Below are 20,942 nucleotides of genomic sequence, written 5' to 3'. Positions count from 1 at the left end.
TTTTAAGGTCGTCCCGCAGAGATGAGCCAAATACCTGGGTGGTGCTGAAGCTGCTCCGGACAACTGAGAGTTAATTCCCACGAATTTACACCTCAGCATGGTCTGTGTAAAGTGACAAGTAATATTTACTTTAACTTAATATTTAATATTGGGTTGAAGTAGAGGATAAGTGAGCTTAATTTACCCCAACTAAGATAAGATAATCCTTTATTGGTCCCACCATGGGGAAAATTGCAATATTACAGCAGCAAGAGTCAAACATAGGCATCAGTAATTAATGATAAGTAGTTGTAAGAATAATATACTTCAGTGTAAAGAAATCTAAAAAATATAAATGGAATAAAAACTAATGTATATAGTGTAAAAAAAAAACTACACATAAGAATTTTACTTTCCAATTATAGCCAGAATCAAACAGTACGGTTACATTGATGACTTGAGTAGTCGAATGATCAATGATTAACTTGCAACAATTTTGATAATCAATACATTTAAGTATTTTATATCAACTTGCTGCCGCCACCTTCCAAAACCGGATAATTTACTATTTCCCCCCAGATTTTTATCATATACTATATCAAATAGATAGAATATCACAGTTGTGAAATTGTTTGATATTCACATTGGCTTCAACAAACATAAGCGTGTATTATACTTCAGATTATTACCACAGAAACACTGGAGTTTTTATGTTTTATTTATTTTTGTCTCTTGTCAAAAAAGGTCACATGTGCACCCATCTGATTCTTAAAAAACACACACACACACACACACACTCTGTGGTTTGGCACTGATCCACCACTCGTGTAAGAAAGTTGTGTATGGCATGTGAGAGCGTCTCCTCTGTGTAACACCAGCTTGGAGCCAACATAAAAACTACATACATTAGGTCCTTGTTGAACAGTAATCAAAGTTGCATACATTCAACAACAAAGAGGAACCATAGTAAGTAAATATCTTTGCAGCAGATAGAGAAAAGATTAAACCAGACTCTGACACTGACTGGCCGAGCTTGAGATTGGTCAGTGTTATCAGAGTCGTTTTGATAAAGGTTGACAATTTACATTTCCCTGTTTCAGTGAGACTGAACCATAATTAAGAAAATTATTAAACTACAGTGTCTGATTTGGACTGATCTAAGCTGAAGCAGCATGTGCCCTTGCTGATGTTACACACTGAGCGAAGCAAACAATTTGGGCATGTATCTGTGGGCTCATGGGAAGCAGCACGTGAGACTTGATCTCAGTCAATCAGATCTTCCCAGGGTCTTCTTTCAGTGTGACTGTTCTGTTGAAGACCAGCTGTGATAAAAGAAGAAGATTACAGTTACAGTTCTTGCTCGTATTAATGAGGTGCCAACATGTTTTTTTAAGTAGATTAACAAATTACTTCTCAAATGAGTATTTATGATGTAAAATCTGAAACACAAGCATGTAATGTACCTTGTCTTCAGTGCTGTCTGGGTCCAGGGAGAAGTAGCCAACTCTCTCAAACTGGAATTTGTCTAAAACTGTTGCTCCCTTGACTGAGGTATCGACTAAGGCACTTCTGATCACCTGCATTGAATTCTACATAACACAAAGAAGAAATCAAACAATCACTTCATCAATTAAAACATCTTAAAGGTTCAGTGTGTAGAATTCAGCGACATCTAGTGGTGAAGTTGCATGCTGCAGCTGAATAGCCCTCACCTCACCCGCCCCCTCTGAACATAAAAGAGAACCTGTGGTAGCCTTCAGTTGTCATAAAAACTCAAAAGGTGTTTAGTTTGTCCAGATTTTTCTGATTTTACACTAGTAGAAACATCACTAGGATTATTGTATATAAAATGTCTGCCAATAGAACCCTTTCACCTAAATCTTGCACACTGAGCCTTTAAATAATCCAAAAAGGCCATCTGGCACAGGGGTGCAAAATTACTCACAGAATTGATGTCACTCAGGAAGCCGTTGGGCACCTCAGATGTATCCTCTGGGTGTTTGTGCAGGAATCTTAAGACAGCGAGAAGTTTAGGTTAAGTGAGTTTTCCACATGAAGTACAAGCTGTGAGTGACGGAGGTTGTTTGTGACTTACAGTCTTTCATAGAGACGCACTTCACACACCAGCGGCTGGCTGACCCAGTGGATGAAGGCCTTTGGTTTCTCTGCAGTGTCAGAGCTGCTGCAGTTTACCTCCACTTCCACCACTTTCCCCTGAGCGTCCTGAGAAATGAGCGTAACAAACAAGGACATGTTGTGAGGACATGGATCAGATGTAAAATCCTATTTAACTAGGAGGAAACATGGAGGTATCTACAGAGAATGTGAACAGGGTTTCTGTTGAGTACATCAAATTCAATTGTAACCACCCCCGAGTTCAGAATGAGTCTTACAAACAATATTTCAAAGTTTTACAGGAGATGTTGAGGTAAATATTCTCAGAACTGATAAGACAGACACCAACAGAACAAATATCATAATGGCACAGGATTAGAACTTGGAAAATGTATTTTCAAAGAGCTACTGAGTGAAAGTCTTACCTTTATGACCTTCTGCACAGATATGACATACCCAGCATGCCTCAGGCCGACAGGCTGTTCTGGGGTCAGACGCTTGTAGCCCTTTTCCATCACCTGCAAAACAGAAGGGGTCAATCATCATGTACACAATGAAAGAAAATGCACAAAGAAAGTCTGATACTTGTATTGTGAATCAGTGTTTATTTAGCTTCTCTCTCTGACCTCTCTGAAGTCGCTCTGTTCAATGAAGATCGTGCGAGTGAATGGAACCGTGTGGCTGCCCCTGGCCTCATTGGCAGGAAAGTCTGGTACTCGTACATCTGACTGAGGGAGAAGAGGAGAAAACATAACGTGATGTTTATGATGCTTTGATAAAGACCAAATATACACAGTATAACAAATTCTCAGGAAGAAGTTTGTACTGAAAGAAATGTACAAACCCGTGAGTTCTCTGGGAGGTTAACTATGGTGATTTTAAGTGGCTCCAGCACAGCCATGACTCTGGGTGCTGTGTCATTAAGCACGTCCCTCACACACGACTCCAGCAGGTGGGGCTCTGTTGTTGTCTGAGAAACGGTGACTCCGACCTGCCAAGAGATGCAACGCACTATTACACGACAGCATCGCCCTTTTACATTTGATAACTAGTTCTTCCATCCACCCATGTGTCCTTTCATCCATCCTGCATACCCGTGCACAAAAGTTGTTAATAGCCTCTGGTGGGAAACCTCTTCTTTTCAGCGCAGTCAGAGTGAAGAGGCGGGGATCGTCCCAGTCTCTATAATGAGATAGATATTGTCCCAGTTACCTAATTGGTCAAATGTAGCATGAAGACATCCAATGAAAACTGCTGCACACTACAATTACAAACTTATACAATTGCAGACCTCAAGAATTCAGGCTCTGAGCTTCAGCACATTTAATTCAAAATAGTATATTACATTATACAGTAGATAGAAATGCTACTTCACCTGACAACGCCAGACTCTACCAGTTTGATGATTTTCCTCTTGGACACAACAGTATAAGTGAGGTTCAAACGCCCATATTCCCACTGCACAGGGCAGTACAAGTCCAGAGCGTTAACCAGCCAGTAATATGATGAACGCCTGTTACAACGATAAAATAACCAACAGAGAAAGTCAACGTTAACAACACATTTGTTTGCATACAAGACAGAGTACAATGTAGAACAGAATTCATGTATACCTGGCCTGAAACTCTTTGGTACACAGCGAGTGTGTGATATTTTCAATGGAGTCACACAGACAGTGGGTGTAGTCATATGTGGGGTAGATGCACCTGCAGAGAGAGAGAGAAGTGACACAAGTGTTAGTAAAACAAGATTTAAACCGATCTACCTTGATGGGGAAAAAAACCCAACAGATTTTCCTACCATTCATCTCCTGTTCGATGATGTGGTGTGTATTTGATTCTGTACGCCACCGGGTCCAACTTCCCGTCCTCCATGACCATCTTCATCCTGAGTGTGGCCTCTCCCTCTGCATACAGGCCTTTCTTCATCCTCTCAAACAAGACCAGGGACTCTTCAATGGGACGGTCCTTCCACGGTGACGGAGGAGCGTTATGGCCCTTCAGGTCCTCCCCCTTCTGGTGGCACACATACGCGTAGCCCCTGCAGAACGACAAAGAAAAGAAACATCAGATAATGGGTTGCGCACAATAACCAACATGTGTTCATAGTTCCTACGCTCACCTGCGAGTTAGATCCACAGCAAGATCGTAGAGTTGCTGGAAGTTGTCAGATGCATGAGTGACTTCATAAGGTGTGTAGCCTGTGGAATGAACTCACACTGGTAAGAAATCTTCATGAATGTAAAAGCAGTGTATTTAACAAAGCTTTAATCAGAACCCCAAAAAACATATCAAACTCACCAAGCCACTCCACCATGTCCTTAATGGCAGTGAAGTATTTCTCCTCCTCCTTTTCGGGATTTGTGTCATCGTACCTCAGGAAACAAATACCATCGTTTGCCTGCAGGAAGAGGAAAAGTTTAAAGAAAACATCTACGTTAGAGAGGGTTAAACAGCCTGTGTGATGGTGAAAGATGAGAAAAATACTCCTACCTTAGCATAACCAAAATTGAAGTTAATAGCTTTGGCGTGTCCGATGTGAAGGATGCCGTTGGGCTCGGGAGGAAAACGGGTACGAATCTAAAGGAATTCAGAAAAACCAAAACACAAGATCATCTTCAAACTGCAGCTATAAATCATTAGTTAGCACGCATGTTATTTTAATGATTTCAGTGATCACTTGTTTTGTCTAAATATAAGCTGTTTTCCGACATGATCACTTATTGAAAATGTGTACCTGTCCACCAGTGAACTCCAGGTGCTTTTTAAGCAGGGACATGGTGTTTGGTGTAACCACATAGCCCTCAGTCTTATAGTTCTCTCCTGTAAGATGGAAGGACAGGATTAAAGTTCAACATATTCCGTAAATGCACTTTTCTGCTCTTGTAGTTGAGTGTGTGTGGTGGGGGGACTAAATTGTTCAGGTCTTTTCTTCTCACCTATTTTATGGAACTTAAGTGCTTCTCCTCTGAGCTGTTCCATGAGTGACTTTCCCTGCTCAGCCTTCGGCTCACCTAAACAAGCACAAGCAAACAGTTGAAAAACAATCCACGGACAGGTACAGGTAAATTAGCTCCTGTCTACCATCCCCTCGCTGCTTACCATTCACTGCCACCTCGTCTTTCTTTGGCTTCACGTCACTCTCACTGACTTTGGTTTTCTGGGCCTGGAAGATCATTAGATATACAGATGAAATAAAAACATTCAAGGTGGAGGGATTAAAAAACTAATTTGACATTTTGGAAATCAGCATATGTGCTTTCTTGTAGACTTGTTTGTTTAATCCACACACAATATACGTTTTTAAATCTCAAGTTGTAGCTTTAAAGTGGGTTATATCCCGAATTATTGACCAGGTGCAGAAAGAAAGCAAATAAAAAAATTTCCCCTGAAAAAAAGTTGAGTATTACCTTAGATTTCTTCTCCAGATCAGCCTCTGTCTTTTGTCCTAAGAGGTGCAAGACCTTAAAGATGAAAGCCAGAGTTAGACAGGCTATACAGTGAGAACAAACCTGATTCAAAATATTCTGTCACAGAAGACAGACATAATATTCTCCCTTTCCAACACACCTGCATGTCGACCTCATTTTTGATGACCTTCCCATCAGCCCATTTCAGGGCAGCACGTGATTCTCCTGTAATACACACAAACCTCAGTGAGACATGCTGTCTGTCTGTTCGGATTTAAGATTTTCAAAAAAACATTTAAATAATGTTAGGGGCTATGAAAGTTTTCTCTACTGTCGAACATGGTTGTTTTGTCTTTGTATATAATAGGCCCTCTAAGCCTCTAAAATTCACAGAGAGTGGACTTGTTGATGACGTATTTAACAAGTGACGGACATGAAACTGAAAAAACAAATATCTCAGGATGAAAAAGAGGTGTCATACATGGAGAAGGTGGCGACGACAATGTCAAATTAGAAAGACAATGAGTTTGACAGCTTTTGGTGATAAGGGCCAACGATGGTGTTGCTGTGTCATAAACTAACTCCAGAATAAGTCTGGACCCAATTTTCATGAAATTTTCATGAAATTTTCCACAGTTCATGTCTGAAATTGGCTCTAGATTGGTAAGTAGACACTTTTTAAGTGTGAGATCATACCCATTAGTAGTCCCATGTTGAAGTGGTACCTCTCCTTTAACAGAGGTTCCTTATGCTTCTTGATCACAGACTCCACCTGCACAACATTCCATGGTCAGTGAACACACCCTGTGAGGCTCGTAAAAAGTCACTTTACTTCTGCTCAGCGTGAGCTTGTGCACTTACTGCATCTTCAATCTGTTCAGGTGTTATAACCACGCCCACTCCACACGCTTCTTCAAACTCCTTCATGTTGATGGGGTCCTGAAGATGACTCTTCAAAAAGTCCAGTGCAGCTGCAAAACATCATGTTGAAAAATATGTTAGCTGAATTTATTTTTTTACAGTTTTCAACTATAATATAATTGGTTTTATTTGTGTTTTCACTTATCTAAAGTAAAGTATTTGATTAATCAAGCCTCAATTACATACCTTTGTCATAAGGGTTTAATAAAGCCATTTGTAATGTCTTTATATTGGTGGATGAATTGATATTTTTTTGGTTTGTTTTTTTAACTCCCTCCTATCAGTATAGGTACTGGCCCCTAAACATCAGATATCAGTCAGGCTCTAGAATACAATATAATGATATGATGCTAAAAATAAGTTTCTTGTTTTGGGAATTGTTCTGAAAAAAAGACCTGACAGAGAAATAAAAGTTAAAGTGTGTCCTGTTATGCAACATCCTTGTACTTTGTTCATGCTCACACAGTTTGGGTCCCTCAGGAATTACCTGCCAGTTGCAGCTCTGTGCAGATTTTGCGCTGAGCTATGCTGACTGAAAGGAACACCAGACGATTTGTGTCTTTGAGGCGAGACGCCATACTGTACAGCAGCGTGCCCATGGCTTTGTCCACTCCTGACGCCCCATGAACACTGTGAGCCTGTTGAATACAAGGAGACACACGTTTGAGAAAAAGACACCAACACAACATGTGCACAGTTTTACTTAAAAATACTTTTTACACCTGGATCCACTATGACAGCTACCTCTTAACAGACATGTGGTTAACTACTATTATTACTGGGTAAAGCCTTGGGACCCCTGGGTGTCAAAGGTAGTTTCCTGTTTATCAATCCAGCCTTGATGCACACGAGCCTCATATGGAAAGTGAAAACAAAAGTATAGTGGCAATAACAGTACTTAAAGTAACAGTATTTAAAGAGTGTGATCTACTAATACATATATACATATCTAACCCCTTATATAGAGGAGGTGCATACAACAAGTGGGCTGCAGACAGGAATACCACAGCTGTCCCTCCAGGCACTTTAACTTTCCTCCACACTCTGGCTCATACCTGGGTAATCGCGTCCTTCAGGGCCGAACTCAGCGCTTCATTCTTCAGCGTTTCTTTCGCCTTCTGCTCGCTGAGCCCGATGGAGGTGAAAAGTGTCAACATATCCGCCATTTCCCCACAAACAGCCGGTCAGACTGGAGCCACACAGACACACCACCACCAACGAGACTGTTTCCCCTGCAGAGGAAGGAAAATGTGTGAGTGTGACTTCCTGTACACCTCCAAGAGCAAAAAATATTAACCAATGGGACACGGAGAGAGCGGAGGGTATTGACCAATCGCGAGTGCGTATTAGAACAAGTTACCGCCTACTATGACTAAGGAGCCAATCCGCGGCTGTGCGACTTCTGCGAGGGAGGGGCTACCGGAAGCGGTAATGTTGCATCAGTTTGACGGCGCATTCAAGTGATGTCTAAAAAAATCGGAAAATGAGATGCGGACCGGGGAAACTCACGTGAACGCACCGTTAGTTCACAAAAATAACAAAAGTTTTTTGTACGGTTGCTGACGTCACAAACACAGAAACATGGTGGACGAAAATAAACGTTAGAGTAATTCGATAAATGGTGCAAAATAACCTATTACATATAATTTCCCCTGGATTTGATTTACTGTGGGCGTGCACACTAGAGTGACCTAGATGAGTAAGAATAGTTAAATATTCGCAGCAATTTTGATAACAGGTCATAAAATAATAATTCATCGGAAGTAATTGCTTTGAGTTATAAAATCCAACACTTCCTTGAAGACAGAACACTTCATAAACACAGGGATTTATTGTTTTTACAGACAATTATTGAATAAATAATAAGTTTAATAAATATAATATTTGAATTTAACTACGTTTTAAACTACGTTTGTGTTCACATTTTGCACTTATAGAAAATGTATACAAAACATTTGATTTTCGTTTAAATTCAACCATTTAAATTGAAAGTATCGATATATATAGAGAGATATAGTTGTTTAAAATTTTTTGTTTCATTTGTATTTATATGGTCATGTGGAGTTCAGAAGGTGACAGTAAACTACCTAAAACTTATTTGTCAACTGCCATACAAAAAAGCAGCAGGAAGAAGAGAAGAGAAGAGAGAGAGAACATTGCAAAAAAACGGAAAATGTCACTATTGAAATATAATAAACAAAGAAGATTTAATATCAGGATTAAAAGAAATCAAGGAATATCAGAAATCCACACTCCATACCAGCTGGTGGCGGAAATGCACCGGATTGTTGTTTTCCAACCACCAATAAAACCCAAAAGAAGAAGAACAGGTTCTCCTACTTTCTCAGAAGTATCGAGTGAGTCTACGATAAGTTTAATAACAACAGGACACTGCCACGGGTCGGTAAACGCTGTATAAGCTGTAGAAACCAGCAGGATAAGTGTTCGCATCAATGGACAAACATGCAGTGTTATCATCGGGGACACACGTGTGGAGATCTCTGGCCTGTTCGAAGTCTGAGCTGCGTCTGGAGCTCACTCTCGCCTGTGGACAATCCTTCCGGTTGGTTGAGCTCAATCAGAAAGACTTTTAACATCATGTGCAACAAAACTGGTGCAGTTTAAATCAACAGGTAACAATAAATGAATAAATCTGAACCCACAGATGGAAAGAAACCGCGCAAGGCCACTGGACGGGGGTGATGGGGGGACGAGTGTGGACCCTGACCCAGACAGAGGACACCCTGTGGTACCACGTTTATAACAACCCAGGAGGGCAGGGGAGGGGACCGGCTGGGGGTTCCTCCCCAGGAGACAGTGAGTCAGAGAGGAGACTGAAAGGAGCTGTGAAGAAGGAAGAGGAGGTGACGGACACTGAGGAGGAAGAGCAGATGCTGAGAGATTACCTCCAGCTGAGTGTGAATTTGTCGGAGCTGTACACACACTGGCAAACAGTAGACCCCCACTTCAGGCAACTCGCAGACATTTTCACGGGTACGTTTGTGAATTCACGATGTCACTGTTCAGCAGATAACAGCTGAGTCAGTGTTTGTTTTTTATGAAATGTGAGTAATGTAGTTTGGTCTCGCTCAGGTGTGCGGATGCTGCGCCAGGACCCCACTGAATGCTTGTTCTCCATCATCTGCACCTCCAACAATCAAATCTCTCGAATCCAGGGCATGGTGGACAGACTGTGTCAGACTCTGGGCGCTCCACTGTGTCAGCTGGAACAAACCTCTTACTTTGACTTTCCTTCCCTGACTGCGCTTGCAGGTACTTTGTTCTTTCCCTAAAGACCCCAAAACATTCCATTCATCCATCAATAATCTGTAAACCCATGTTTTTAAAGTTGTGTTTGTGGTTCATGGGTAGAAAATCCAACCAGGAGTCCTTGATTCGATTTGTAGCCACTGCAGAAAACATTTTTCAACTTCAACCATGTTGCAGAATAGAGAGGAAGCTCACAACCATTCCTTGTCATTGATGGTTCAGATGAGCAAATACTAAATTATCATATACACATGCAGATGCATTTCATTTTTTTCATTTGACATGAGTTCTATGGGCTTCACAGTCTATTCAACCCTATAAAAATAACAAATTCTTGTTATCATCAATGTGTTATGTTATAATCTCTGAAGATCTGTAAAGATCTGTAAAGTTAACCGATACCAGCAAAGAAACCAAATTGTGAGTCATCTTCATTAACTATTTGAGGTAATAGTCAGTGAAATCTTCATATCCAATAAAAGAGATGCCACATTTTAAACCGGTGCTCACAATCATGTTTTCTGAAATGTTATTGACAGACAGCAGCGTGGAGGCACGTCTCACGGATCTCGGTTTTGGATACAGGGCTCGGTTCCTGCAGCAGAGTGCCAAGCAGATCCTGGACACCCATGGGCTCCAGTGGCTTGAAGGTCTACGCAGTGTCCCGTATCTGCAGGCCTGTGATGCCCTGCGTACTCTTCCTGGTGTGGGCAATAAGGTACAGCAGCTGTACAATTTTTTTAATATTTAGTGAACTTTTATTAACACGTGATGAAGGATTATTGTCATCCTGTAGGTGGCGAACTGTGTTTGTCTGATGTCCCTTGACAAGGCAGACGCTGTTCCTGTTGACACACACATATGGCAGATCGCTAAGCGGGACTACAATTATGCTTCTGGCAAAGGACAGAAGAGTATCACAGACAAACTTCACAGAGACATTGGTTGGTATTCACACATCTCAGTAGTTTAAAGTTGATTTAAATGGAATATTTATAACTCTTAATACAAGGACTACTGTTATTTTTCAACACAGGGGATTTCTTCAGAGAACTCTGGGGTCCTTACGCTGGTTGGGCACAGTCGGTCAGTGTTCATTTAAACATTCAATCTGTTGGTCAGTCTCTGTCATGTCTCGTCACACTCTGTCTATCTTTCTGTTTCAGGTGCTGTTCTGTGCTGACCTGAAGAAGTTCCAAAAACTGAAAGAAACGCCACCGATGCAGCCAAAGAAGGAGGAAGAGGATGAAGAAGAAATTGGGGAAGAAAGCTAGAAAACAAAGATTAAGACGCAAGAAAATGTTGCTGTGAAGCGTTCGAAAACCAAGTCCGCATGTCACAAGAAAGCAAAGATGTCGGTCAAGAAGGAGCGAGATGTGTGAGGTAAACAAGCTTCTTGCATCAGGATTACATTACATTACATTACATGTCATTTAGCTCACGCTTTTATCCAAAGCGACTTCCAATTAGCTTGGCTGGGGTTGAGCTGCCGACCATCTGGTTGGAGGACGACCGCTCTACCCCCTCAGCCACAGCCGATCCACACCATATTACAAAAAAACACACACAGATATTTCAGATTAATTTTATAACCCGACAAAATGAAATGTACAGGAGAAAATACAGGAGAATTTTCCTACAGGAAAATATGAAATGATTATTATTTTATATTGTACGATGATCCTCACTGTTTATATTTAACTGTAACCTGTCCTATGTCTACTTCCCCATAAGTTCACTGTTACGATTGCAACACAGGGTTGTTTTTACAATAAAGCAAAAATACTTCATGCACTACTTTTTACTTCTTTCTATTTTAAAAGAAAATGTCCTTATTAGCACAGTCATCAATACAGATAATATATTTAAATCCAGTAAAACCATCAGGTAATTCTGCTAAATGTTGCCAGAAGTGGTCACTAGATGGCAGCATGCTTTGGAAGATGTTGCCCTGGGAGATAATGTCACATAATGGACCATTTGCTTTAGCTTATTTTCTTTCTTTTATTTTTTTTTTTGAGAAGAAATTGCACTGGATGAATATTTTTATTTCAGACCTCAGGCTCTTGTTACACCATGTACACACACATGCTGTGGCATTTGTGTGCATGTCTGAAAAGGTCATAGGACAAAAATGGTACTTCTTCTTAGTTTTCCTGCATTAAAATAGTGAATCTGTCAGTTGGATCATAACAACATTGTGTGGGTGGGGGGCTGTGGAGTGCCACGGTGTCTGTATGTTTATCTATAGGCAGAAGTTGACTGTGTCAGCTGATCTATTTATAGCAGGGATCGCAGTTATCTGTTGTCACTGCTCGGGGGTTAGTGTGACTCTTTCTGGTGACAACATGGACATGTCTCGTGTCCCATTTGACTCATTAATGTCCCTTTACAGCAATGATGAAGTCGTATTTTAATAAATCTAAAATCTATGGAATAAATTTATACTACAATGTCTTCAAATCTCATTCTTGTGCTTATTTGAGAAATATTTTCTGAATGTATAGTCTGAAGTGAGCAGGTGTATCAGGCATGAAGCTGCATCTGTGTCAGTATGTCACTATTGAAATATAATAAACAAAGAAGATTTAATATCAGGATTAAAAGAAATCAAGGAATATCAGAAATCCACACTCCATACCAGCTGGTGGCGGAAATGCACCGGATCGTTGTTTTCCAACCATCAATAAAACCCAAAAGAAGAAGAACAGGTTCTCCTACTTTCTCAGAAGTATCGAGTGAGTCTACGATGAGTTTAGTAACAACAGGACACTGCCACGGGTCGGTAAACGCTGTATAAGCTGTAGAAACCAGCAGGATAAGTGTTCGCATCAATGGCCCAACATGCGGTGTTATCATCGGGGACACACGTGTGGAGATCTCTGGCCTGTTCAAAGTCTGAGCTGCGTCTGGAGCTCACTCTCGCCTGTGGACAATCCTTCCGGTTGGTTGAGCTCAATCAGAAAGACTTTTAACACCATGTGCAACAATACTGGTGCAGTTTAAATCAACAGGTAACAATAAATGAATAAATCTGAACCCACAGATGGAGAGAAACCGCGCAAGGCCACTGGACGGGGGTGATGGGGGGACGAGTGTGGACCCTGACCCAGACAGAGGACACCCTGTGGTACCACGTTTATAACAACCCAGGAGGGCGGGGGAGGGGACCGGCTGGGGGTTCCTCCCCAGGAGACAGTGAGTCAGAGAGGAGACTGAAAGGAGCTGTGAAGAAGGAAGAGGAGGTGACGGACACTGAGGAGGAAGAGCAGATGCTGAGAGATTACCTCCAGCTGAGTGTGAATTTGTCGGAGCTGTACACACACTGGCAAACAGTAGACCCCCACTTCAGGCAACTCGCAGACATTTTCACGGGTACGTTTGTGAATTCACGATGTCACTGTTCAGCAGATAACAGCTGAGTCAGTGTTTGTTTTTTATGAAATGTGAGTAATGTAGTTTGGTCTCGCTCAGGTGTGCGGATGCTGCGCCAGGACCCCACTGAATGCTTGTTCTCCTTCATCTGCACCTCCAACAATCACATCTCTCGAATCCAGGGCATGGTGGACAGACTGTGTCAGACTCTGGGCGCTCCACTGTGTCAGCTGGAACAAACCTCTTACTTTGACTTTCCTTCCCTGACTGCGCTTGCAGGTACTTTGTTCTTTCCGTAAAGACCCCAAAACATTCCATTCATCCATCAATAATCTGTAAACCCATGTTTTTAAAGTTGTGATTGTGGTTCATGGGTAGAAAATCCAACCAGGAGTCCTTGATTCGATTTGTAGCCACTGCAACAACATTTTTCAACTTCAGCCATGTTGCAGAATAGAGAGGAAGCTCACAACCATTCCTTGTCACTGATGGTTCAGATGAGTAAATACTAAATTATCATAGACACATGCCACATGCAGATGCATTTCATTTTTGTCATTTTACATGAGTTCTATGGGCTTCACAGTCTATTCAACCCTATTAAAATAACAAATTCTTGTTATCATCAACGTGTTATGTTATAATCTCTGAAGATCTGTAAAGTTAACCAATAACAGCAAAGAAACCAAATTGTGAGTCATCTTCATTAACTATTTGAGGTAATAGTCAGTGAAATCTTCATATCCAATTAAAGAGGTGCCACATTTTACAGTGGTGCTCACAATCGTGTGTTCTGAAATGTTATTGGCAGATAGCAGCGTGGAGGCGTGTCTCAGGGATCTCGGTTTTGGATACAGGGCTCGGTTCCTGCAGCAGAGTGCCAAGCAGATTCTGGACACCCATGGGCTCCAGTGGCTTGAAGGTCTACGCAGTGTCCCGTATCTGCAGGCCTGTGATGCCCTGCGTACTCTTCCTGGTGTGGGCACTAAGGTACAGCAGCTGTACAATTTTTTAAATATTTAGTGAACTTTTATTAACACGTGATAAAGGATTATTGTCATCCTGTAGGTGGCGGACTGTGTTTGTCTGATGTCCCTTGACAAGGCAGACGCTGTTCCTGTTGACACACACATATGGCAGATCGCTAAACGGGACTACAATTATGCTTCTGGCAAAGGACAGAAGAGTATCACAGACAAACTTCACAGAGACATTGGTTGGTATTCACACATCTCAGTAGTTTAAAGTAGATTTAAATGGAATATTTGTAACTTAATACAAGGACTACTGTTATTTTTCAACACAGGGGATTTCTTCAGAAAACTCTGGGGTCCTTACGCTGGTTGGGCACAGTCGGTCAGTGTTTATTTAACCATTCAATCTGTTGGTTAGTCTCTGTCATGTCTCGTCACACTCTGTCTATCTTTCTGTTTCAGGTGCTGTTCTGTGCTGACCTGAAGAAGTTCCAAAAACTGAAAGAAATGCAGCCAAAGAAGGAGGAAGAGGATGAAGAAGAAATTGGGGAAGAAAGCAAGAAAACAAAGATTAAGACGCAAGCAAATGTTGCTGTGAAGCGTTCGAGAACCAAGTCCGCATGTCACAAGAAAGCGAAGATGTCGGTCAAGAAGGAGCAAGATGTGTGAGGTAAACAAGCTTCTTGCATCAGGATTACATTACATGTCATTTAGCTCACGCTTTTATCCAAAGCGACTTCCAATTAATGCATTCAACATCTATGAGGGGCCATTCGGGGTTCAGCATCTTGCCCAAGGACACTTCGGCATTGGGCTGGGGTTGAGCTGCTGACCATCTGGTTGGAGGACGACCGCTCTACCCCCTCAGCCACAGCCGATCCACACCATATTACAAAAAAACACACACAGATATTTCAGATTAATTTTATAACCTGACAAAATGAAATGTACAGGAGAAAATACAGGAGAATTTTCCTACAGGAAAATATGAAATGATTATTATTTTATATTGTACGATGATCCTCACTGTTTATATTTAACTGTAACCTGTCCTATGTCTACTTCCCCATAAGTTCACTGTTACGATTGCAACACAGGTTTGTTTTTACAATAAAGCAAAAATACTTCATGCACTACTTTTTACTTCTTTCTATTTTAAAAGAAAATGTCCTTATTAGCACAGTCATCAATACAGATAATATATTTAAATCCAGTAAAACTATCAGATAATTCTGCTAAATGTTGCCAGAAGTGGTCACTAGATGGCAGCATGCTGTGGAAGATGTTGCCCTGGGAGATAATGTCACATAATGGACCATTTGCTTGAGCCTATTTTCTTTCTTTTTTTCTTTTTTTTTGAGAAGAAATTGCACTGGATGAATATTTTTAGTTCAGACCTCAGGCTCTTGTTACACCATGTACACACACACGCTGTGGCATTTGTGTGCATGTCTGAAAAGGTCATAGGACAAAAATGGTACTTCTTCTTAGTTTCCTGCATTAAAATAGTGAATCTGTCAGTTGGATCATAACAACATTGTGTGGGTGGGGGGCTGTGGAGTGCCACGGTGTCTCTATGTTTATCTATAGGCAGAAGTTGACTGTGTCAGCTGATCTATTTATAGCAGGGATTGCAGTTATCTGTTGTCACTGCTCGGGGGTTAGTGTGACTCTTTCTGGTGACAACATGGACATGTCTCGTGTCCCATTTGACTCATTAATGTCCCTTTACAGCAATGATGAAGTCGTATTTTAGGGTCTAAAATATATAGAATAAATTTATACTACAATGTCTTCAAATCTCATTCTTGTGCTTATTTGAGAAATATTTTCTGAATGTATAGTCTGAAGTGAGCAGGTGCATCAGGCATGAAGCTGCATCTGTGTCAGTATGTGCACGTCTCGCACGCATACAAATGTTTGTATTTGTGGAAGAGTGTGCAGCCATGTGAGTTAACGACTGAGTCAGCTTTCATCCCCACTCCAGTTGAGCTGGACAAAAGCTGTGGCCCAGCTTAAAGGCAGAGTCACACTGAGGAAGACAAAAAATAGATAATAACAGTAGTTCAAAATAAAACAGTTGAGAGAACAGGGAAATTCATTTATTTGAAGGGAGAGAGTAGAAAAGGTGAAAGTGTGCTTGAGGTGGCGACATGCATTTTAAAGAGAAAGCCATCTGTGCACGCACATTGACACACACACAGACAAAAACAACAACGTGACACTGGCCTGTGCATTATGTAAGAGGTGGGTCACTGCTTGTGTTATGCCTGCGGGAATTGTTCACTTGAGAGTTCATCGCTCAACTCAGTGTGCCTTCCTTCTCTAATAAAAGTCTCTCCTGCAGGCACCAGGGGGCGCCACTCTTGGAACATGAGCAAAAGAGAAAGTAGATCGGCCTTGTGTATTTTAGATGTGCAGCATTTGTTTGGAGTTGGCCTTTGGATGACATGTGAGAAGTGTCTTTGAGGTGGTTGAGTATGAGAGAGGTGGGGACCTCAGTTGGGTTCATTGATTAAATAACCTCATGGACCTGTTTTCACTGATGTAGTTAATTAGATGGACGTAAATCAAGATATTTCATCGCACTGATGTAGAAATGTAAAAATCCAATACACTCAGTTGTCAGTTTATTAGGAACACCTGCTGCCTAATCATAGTCCAATAAATCCTTCTTTCATGAAGGTTTCACTGTTGTGTTCTTGTTGAAAATGTTTACAGAGGTGTTGATTAAACTGTATGATCATTTTTGGAGGATGTAGATTGAAGTGCAGTCAACAGCAACACAAGCTGCAGCCTCTATAATGATCATACACCTGAATCAACAGCTCTCTAACACGGTTTCAAAAACAAATTAACATTTCAACTTAGGTGTTCCTAATAAACTGAAAACTGAAGTATAGCCTTAAAGCAGCACAACAACAATACCCATAATAACCAGCCAGAGAAAACAAAGCAATAGCTACAACAGTATAAATGATAATATAAATGATAGATTGTAATAATTGGTAGTAAAATTATATATATATGGTCAGTGAGAGTCTAGTAGATACTGTACTGAAGGTTGTTTTACTGTGATTTAAATGGCTTGACTGGAATTTATCCTCTACACTATCAATACAGTAAATGTATTTACACTAACAGTTCTGTATATAATTGGAATATATGAACAGGTATTTGATATACATTAATATATTAATAATTTAAAAGATAATAAAACAAAATTCAGTCATGTCTACGTCAATGTAAAGTGTAAATCAATGACGGTTAATACGATTTCACAACATAATCATGTTGTACTCAAAGCTAAAATATTTTTTTGCAATGGAATAAAGTTTAGAAAATATAATCATTATAAAATAGTTATTGCTATTGTTATAATTTATTTAAAGGAACGGATTCATTTTGAATATCCGTGCTCTGTCTCTGTTGTCCAAAGATGGTCTCTGTGCACGTTCAAACTTTGTCCGTTACTTAAAGTGATGGATGTTATCGTTCCTGAACAGTAACAGATGTATTATATAACAGTATCTGATACAATACCAAAAATGGATCATAGTTGGAGCGAGTTGTGTTGCTTCACCTTAGATGTGGTGAAACCCAATGCAGCGGGAGACATTCGTGGGGGAGCCTGACGGACCTGGGGAGGGAGGCAGTCCCCACATTGGAGTCTGTCTTTGGGGGCCCGGAGTAGGGGAGAATATTCTTTGGTGTCTAGACAACCAGGGTGAAGGGAAAGCCACACAGAGAGAGAGGGAGTGTGAGTGCAGAGCTGGCAGAGGTACTGTATTTTAGACCCTGAGCTTTTCTGAATCATGTATGTGCAGATGGATTTTAGCATCTTTACTGTTCTCAATCACAGAGCTTTATTTTGTGGTTAAATGTAATACTTTCTTCCATCTGATAGGATCTCTGCTTAGCTGACTGTGATTAAGGCTCAGGGCCGTATAGATTGGGTGGAAGAAACTGTTCCGTCTGCTCTGGTATTAAATTTCACAGCCCCCGACCACGATCAATTCAAATGACTTAAGTGGAATGTATTCTACGCATTCCTGGACAAAGATGGTATAGAAACACTATCCAGTGTGGGAGAGCATATATTCCATGTGAGTTTTTTTTTTTATGTGCGTCAGTGTCAGTGCAGCGAACTCTTTCCTTTTTAAGAATGTGTTCATTTAGGAAGCTTTAAATAAGCCCCCCTCTCACTTTATTTAAAGCCCCCTAAAAATGACCCATATGAATCCAGAGCTGTCAGTCAATGGTGATGTACGCGTAAGTCACATGGTTGACCTGCTTTGATTTAAGTGGGACACAGTGGTGGAAAGTAACTAAGTACATGTACTCATGTAACGTAGATAAGTGTCAATTTTAAGGTACTTTTAGTCAAGTGAGGTATTTCTATTTAAACTTTTTACACTGTATTACATTCACCTGAGAACTCTGGATAGTTACTTTTCAAATAAAAATTTAGTAATCTTATAAAATAAAACACATTAACTGAGTTTCGACTGCAGTTACTTTCCTCCGGATCTACAAACCTTTTAGGGAACTCCTTGCATTTCCACTATGGGGACCAGGGTCTAAATAAAGTTCTATGTAATTATTTTTACACCACCAAACAGTTCCTGGTTTGGGGTTGTACTTTACAAAAGTACCGCAACCATTGGGGTGGGGCTTGCAGAGGTAAAAGTACCTGATTGGTAAGTATTTTATTAGTATAGCCACCAATTAAAAAAACAACAAAAAACCTGTAGCTGCAAATGCAGTTTAAGGCAAAATAAATGGTTCCCAACCTTTTTGTCTTGTAACCCCTTACTATAAACGGGTAGCTTCAGCTCTCCATCCAAATGCAAACACATTTTAACCACATTTCTAAAAAAGATTAAAAGAAAATGGGATTTAAGGCACTTTTCCACTATCGTTTTGCAAATATAACTAATATTTCAGTCAAATCTGAAATTGTGGAAAACATTTTTGAAAACATTACATGACCAACTCTCCTCGGACAAGCATCAACCTTTCTTTAACCTTGCGAGAACAGGTTTTTCATAATTTTTGGTGATTTCTCAGATGAATCTGATCTTGATTTAAATAATGTTACACTTTTAAGAAACTGATATCTATAAGAATGTGGTGCAGCTTAATTGAATTTTATGGGACTGTTGGGCCTTGGCGGAGTTCTACGTTAGAGTTATACTTTTGGTATTACTTTTCACGTTGTTAGTACTTCTGCCACCACTTCTGAGACATGTAAACATATACAAGTAGTTGTTTGGATTATTTCAGGCTCAGTTGTAATTTGATTGAAAATAAGAAAATGTGCACCCATGTTTGTTTGTTTGATTGGATATAAAACAGATTGTGAAAACAAAGATTGAGCACTTCTCTTGAAATCTAATTTCAAACACTTGAAAACTGGGTCACCTCATGTCACAAAAGTTCAAATATCTCATTTATCATTTTGTTTGGACCCACCTGAGCTCTCCTGTATTTTAATCAATGTCTGTTTAACATTCAACTCAGGGAAAGAAGAAGAAACACCCGTGTAAGAGGAGCAACGTATCTGGGCCTTTATTATGTCAGATAAATCAGATACAGCACAGAAGATGAGTCGTCTTGTTAGAAATAGAACTGGATAACAATCAATTCATTCTCCAAGGAGGTGAGTAGCAGATGAGATTTAGATGTAAACATGCCTTTTTGTGTTAATATTCTAGATTACATGATATCTCTTGCAAAAACATCACGTAAACATCCATTCTCTATTCGTTCCTGTGAGGTGAGCGTCTTTTAATATGTACTGTTTGCTCACTTATCCTTCACCTCGAGAATATTACTCATAATCCATGTGCAATAAATCTGATTAGCATCTTGAAGTGTCCCCGCTCCTCCTGTCCTAACCCTTCAGTGTCTCTCCTGCTGCTTCAGTAGTAATATAATGGCATTAGGACAATCCTCTGAGCCGCGCAGGTTATTTTAGGACTTGGCTGTACAGTGCAGACAATCTAATGAAAGTGACATACATGGGCGGGGGAAGAATGAGAGAGTGTGACGGTTGTGAGAGTCTTTATCAGTATTTGTCTGTGTTTTGGGGGCTCTAGTCGGGGCAGAGCTGCAGTGTCAACAGCATGCATGTCCTAACTGGAGTGTCGTGCTTGTGCAGGACAGATAGACAATCAGGCGGAGGATGAAGTGGAGGGCACGGAGCCAAGGTGCAGCATGAGGAAGCAGTATCATGTTGGCTCAGAGCGGCTCGCTCCCCACTTCTGCCATCCCTGGTTGGAGGACAGGAGAGGGTGACGGGGAGGGCGGCTTGAGTTTCATGCACAGCTCTGATCCAAGCTGATTGTCCTCACTGCTGCTGCACCAGAACAGCCAGGTGCCTCCTCACCTGTCTCCACACGCCTCTACCTGTTCACGCTTCCAGTTAATTGTCTAATTTTATTCCAGCGAAAACCCCAAAGTGTTATCATCACATCTATCACGTGTTTCTGTTTACGGCTCATCAGCACCACCATCAGAACGTGTCACCAAAAGCTCTAGACACTCGTTTTCTTTCTAAGGCTTCTTCATGTATTGCTCCTCTTTTCATCCTTAGATACTTGTATTCTTTATTTTTCGTTCAAGTTTTACGTTTGTGGCATGTCACCAAAACATCCATTTGCTCGCTGATGAATCCTCTGGAGGATTCTCCTGCTCTCATGGGCTCATTCTGACATTATCCAGACTTTCTATTGGGGCTGACAGGAGATACTCAGAAAAATGTCCGGAGCTAAATGAGCCTGACATTTCAGTGCATGTCTGAAACCAGCTGAAGTAGTATCCTTATAGTTTTGGATTGGAGCCCAAATCCCACTGGAGGAAAACATGTTCCACGCTCTCAGTGTCTCTCTGACAGA

At 40.8% G+C, this 20,942-nt stretch overlaps 3 protein-coding genes across 4 annotated transcripts; 2 read left to right on the top strand and 1 right to left on the bottom strand.

Moving 5' to 3' along the window:
• Nucleotides 1–681: 681 nt before the first annotated feature.
• On the bottom strand, nt 682–7,685 carry qars1 (glutaminyl-tRNA synthetase 1). Its single transcript, XM_035158643.2, has 23 exons — nt 7,480–7,685; nt 6,912–7,062; nt 6,365–6,474; nt 6,200–6,275; nt 5,664–5,728; nt 5,504–5,557; nt 5,196–5,259; nt 5,033–5,107; nt 4,831–4,916; nt 4,587–4,673; nt 4,395–4,494; nt 4,216–4,294; nt 3,895–4,134; nt 3,708–3,800; nt 3,470–3,607; nt 3,189–3,276; nt 2,939–3,085; nt 2,721–2,822; nt 2,520–2,612; nt 2,075–2,202; nt 1,925–1,991; nt 1,443–1,568; nt 682–1,301 (listed from the first exon to the last, which is right to left on the bottom strand). Exons 1-23 carry the CDS (start codon nt 7,588–7,590, stop codon nt 1,251–1,253), a joined length of 2,331 nt encoding a protein of 776 aa, XP_035014534.1. The 5' UTR covers nt 7,591–7,685; the 3' UTR covers nt 682–1,250.
• Nucleotides 7,686–8,748: 1,063 nt separating this feature from the next.
• LOC118110995 (N-glycosylase/DNA lyase) lies at nt 8,749–12,151 on the top strand. The gene is made up of 7 exons (XM_035159203.2): nt 8,749–8,987; nt 9,090–9,418; nt 9,518–9,697; nt 10,234–10,412; nt 10,491–10,638; nt 10,731–10,780; nt 10,861–12,151. Exons 1-7 carry the CDS (start codon nt 8,878–8,880, stop codon nt 10,966–10,968), a joined length of 1,104 nt encoding a protein of 367 aa, XP_035015094.1. The 5' UTR covers nt 8,749–8,877; the 3' UTR covers nt 10,969–12,151.
• A 241-nt stretch (nt 12,152–12,392) lies between these two features.
• Nucleotides 12,393–19,714, top strand: LOC118110994 (N-glycosylase/DNA lyase). Of its 2 annotated transcripts, XM_035159202.2 has the most exons (8): nt 12,393–12,638; nt 12,741–13,069; nt 13,169–13,348; nt 13,881–14,059; nt 14,138–14,285; nt 14,376–14,425; nt 14,506–14,713; nt 19,567–19,714. In XM_035159202.2, the coding sequence occupies exons 1-7, from the start codon at nt 12,529–12,531 to the stop codon at nt 14,710–14,712; spliced, it is 1,203 nt and encodes a 400-aa protein (XP_035015093.1). In that variant the 5' UTR covers nt 12,393–12,528; the 3' UTR covers nt 14,713; nt 19,567–19,714. The 2 variants fall into 2 exon arrangements, with proteins under 2 accessions (XP_035015093.1, XP_035015092.1); XM_035159201.2 differs by lacking the exon at nt 19,567–19,714 and having other exon boundaries at nt 14,506–15,179.
• Nucleotides 19,715–20,942: the final 1,228 nt, after the last annotated feature.

The sequence above is a fragment of the Hippoglossus stenolepis genome, chromosome 6, assembly GCF_022539355.2.
Source record: "Hippoglossus stenolepis isolate QCI-W04-F060 chromosome 6, HSTE1.2, whole genome shotgun sequence".
In the NCBI taxonomy this organism is placed as follows: Eukaryota; Metazoa; Chordata; class Actinopteri; order Pleuronectiformes; family Pleuronectidae; genus Hippoglossus; species Hippoglossus stenolepis.
This window is presented reverse-complemented; position numbering and strand designations above follow the sequence as displayed.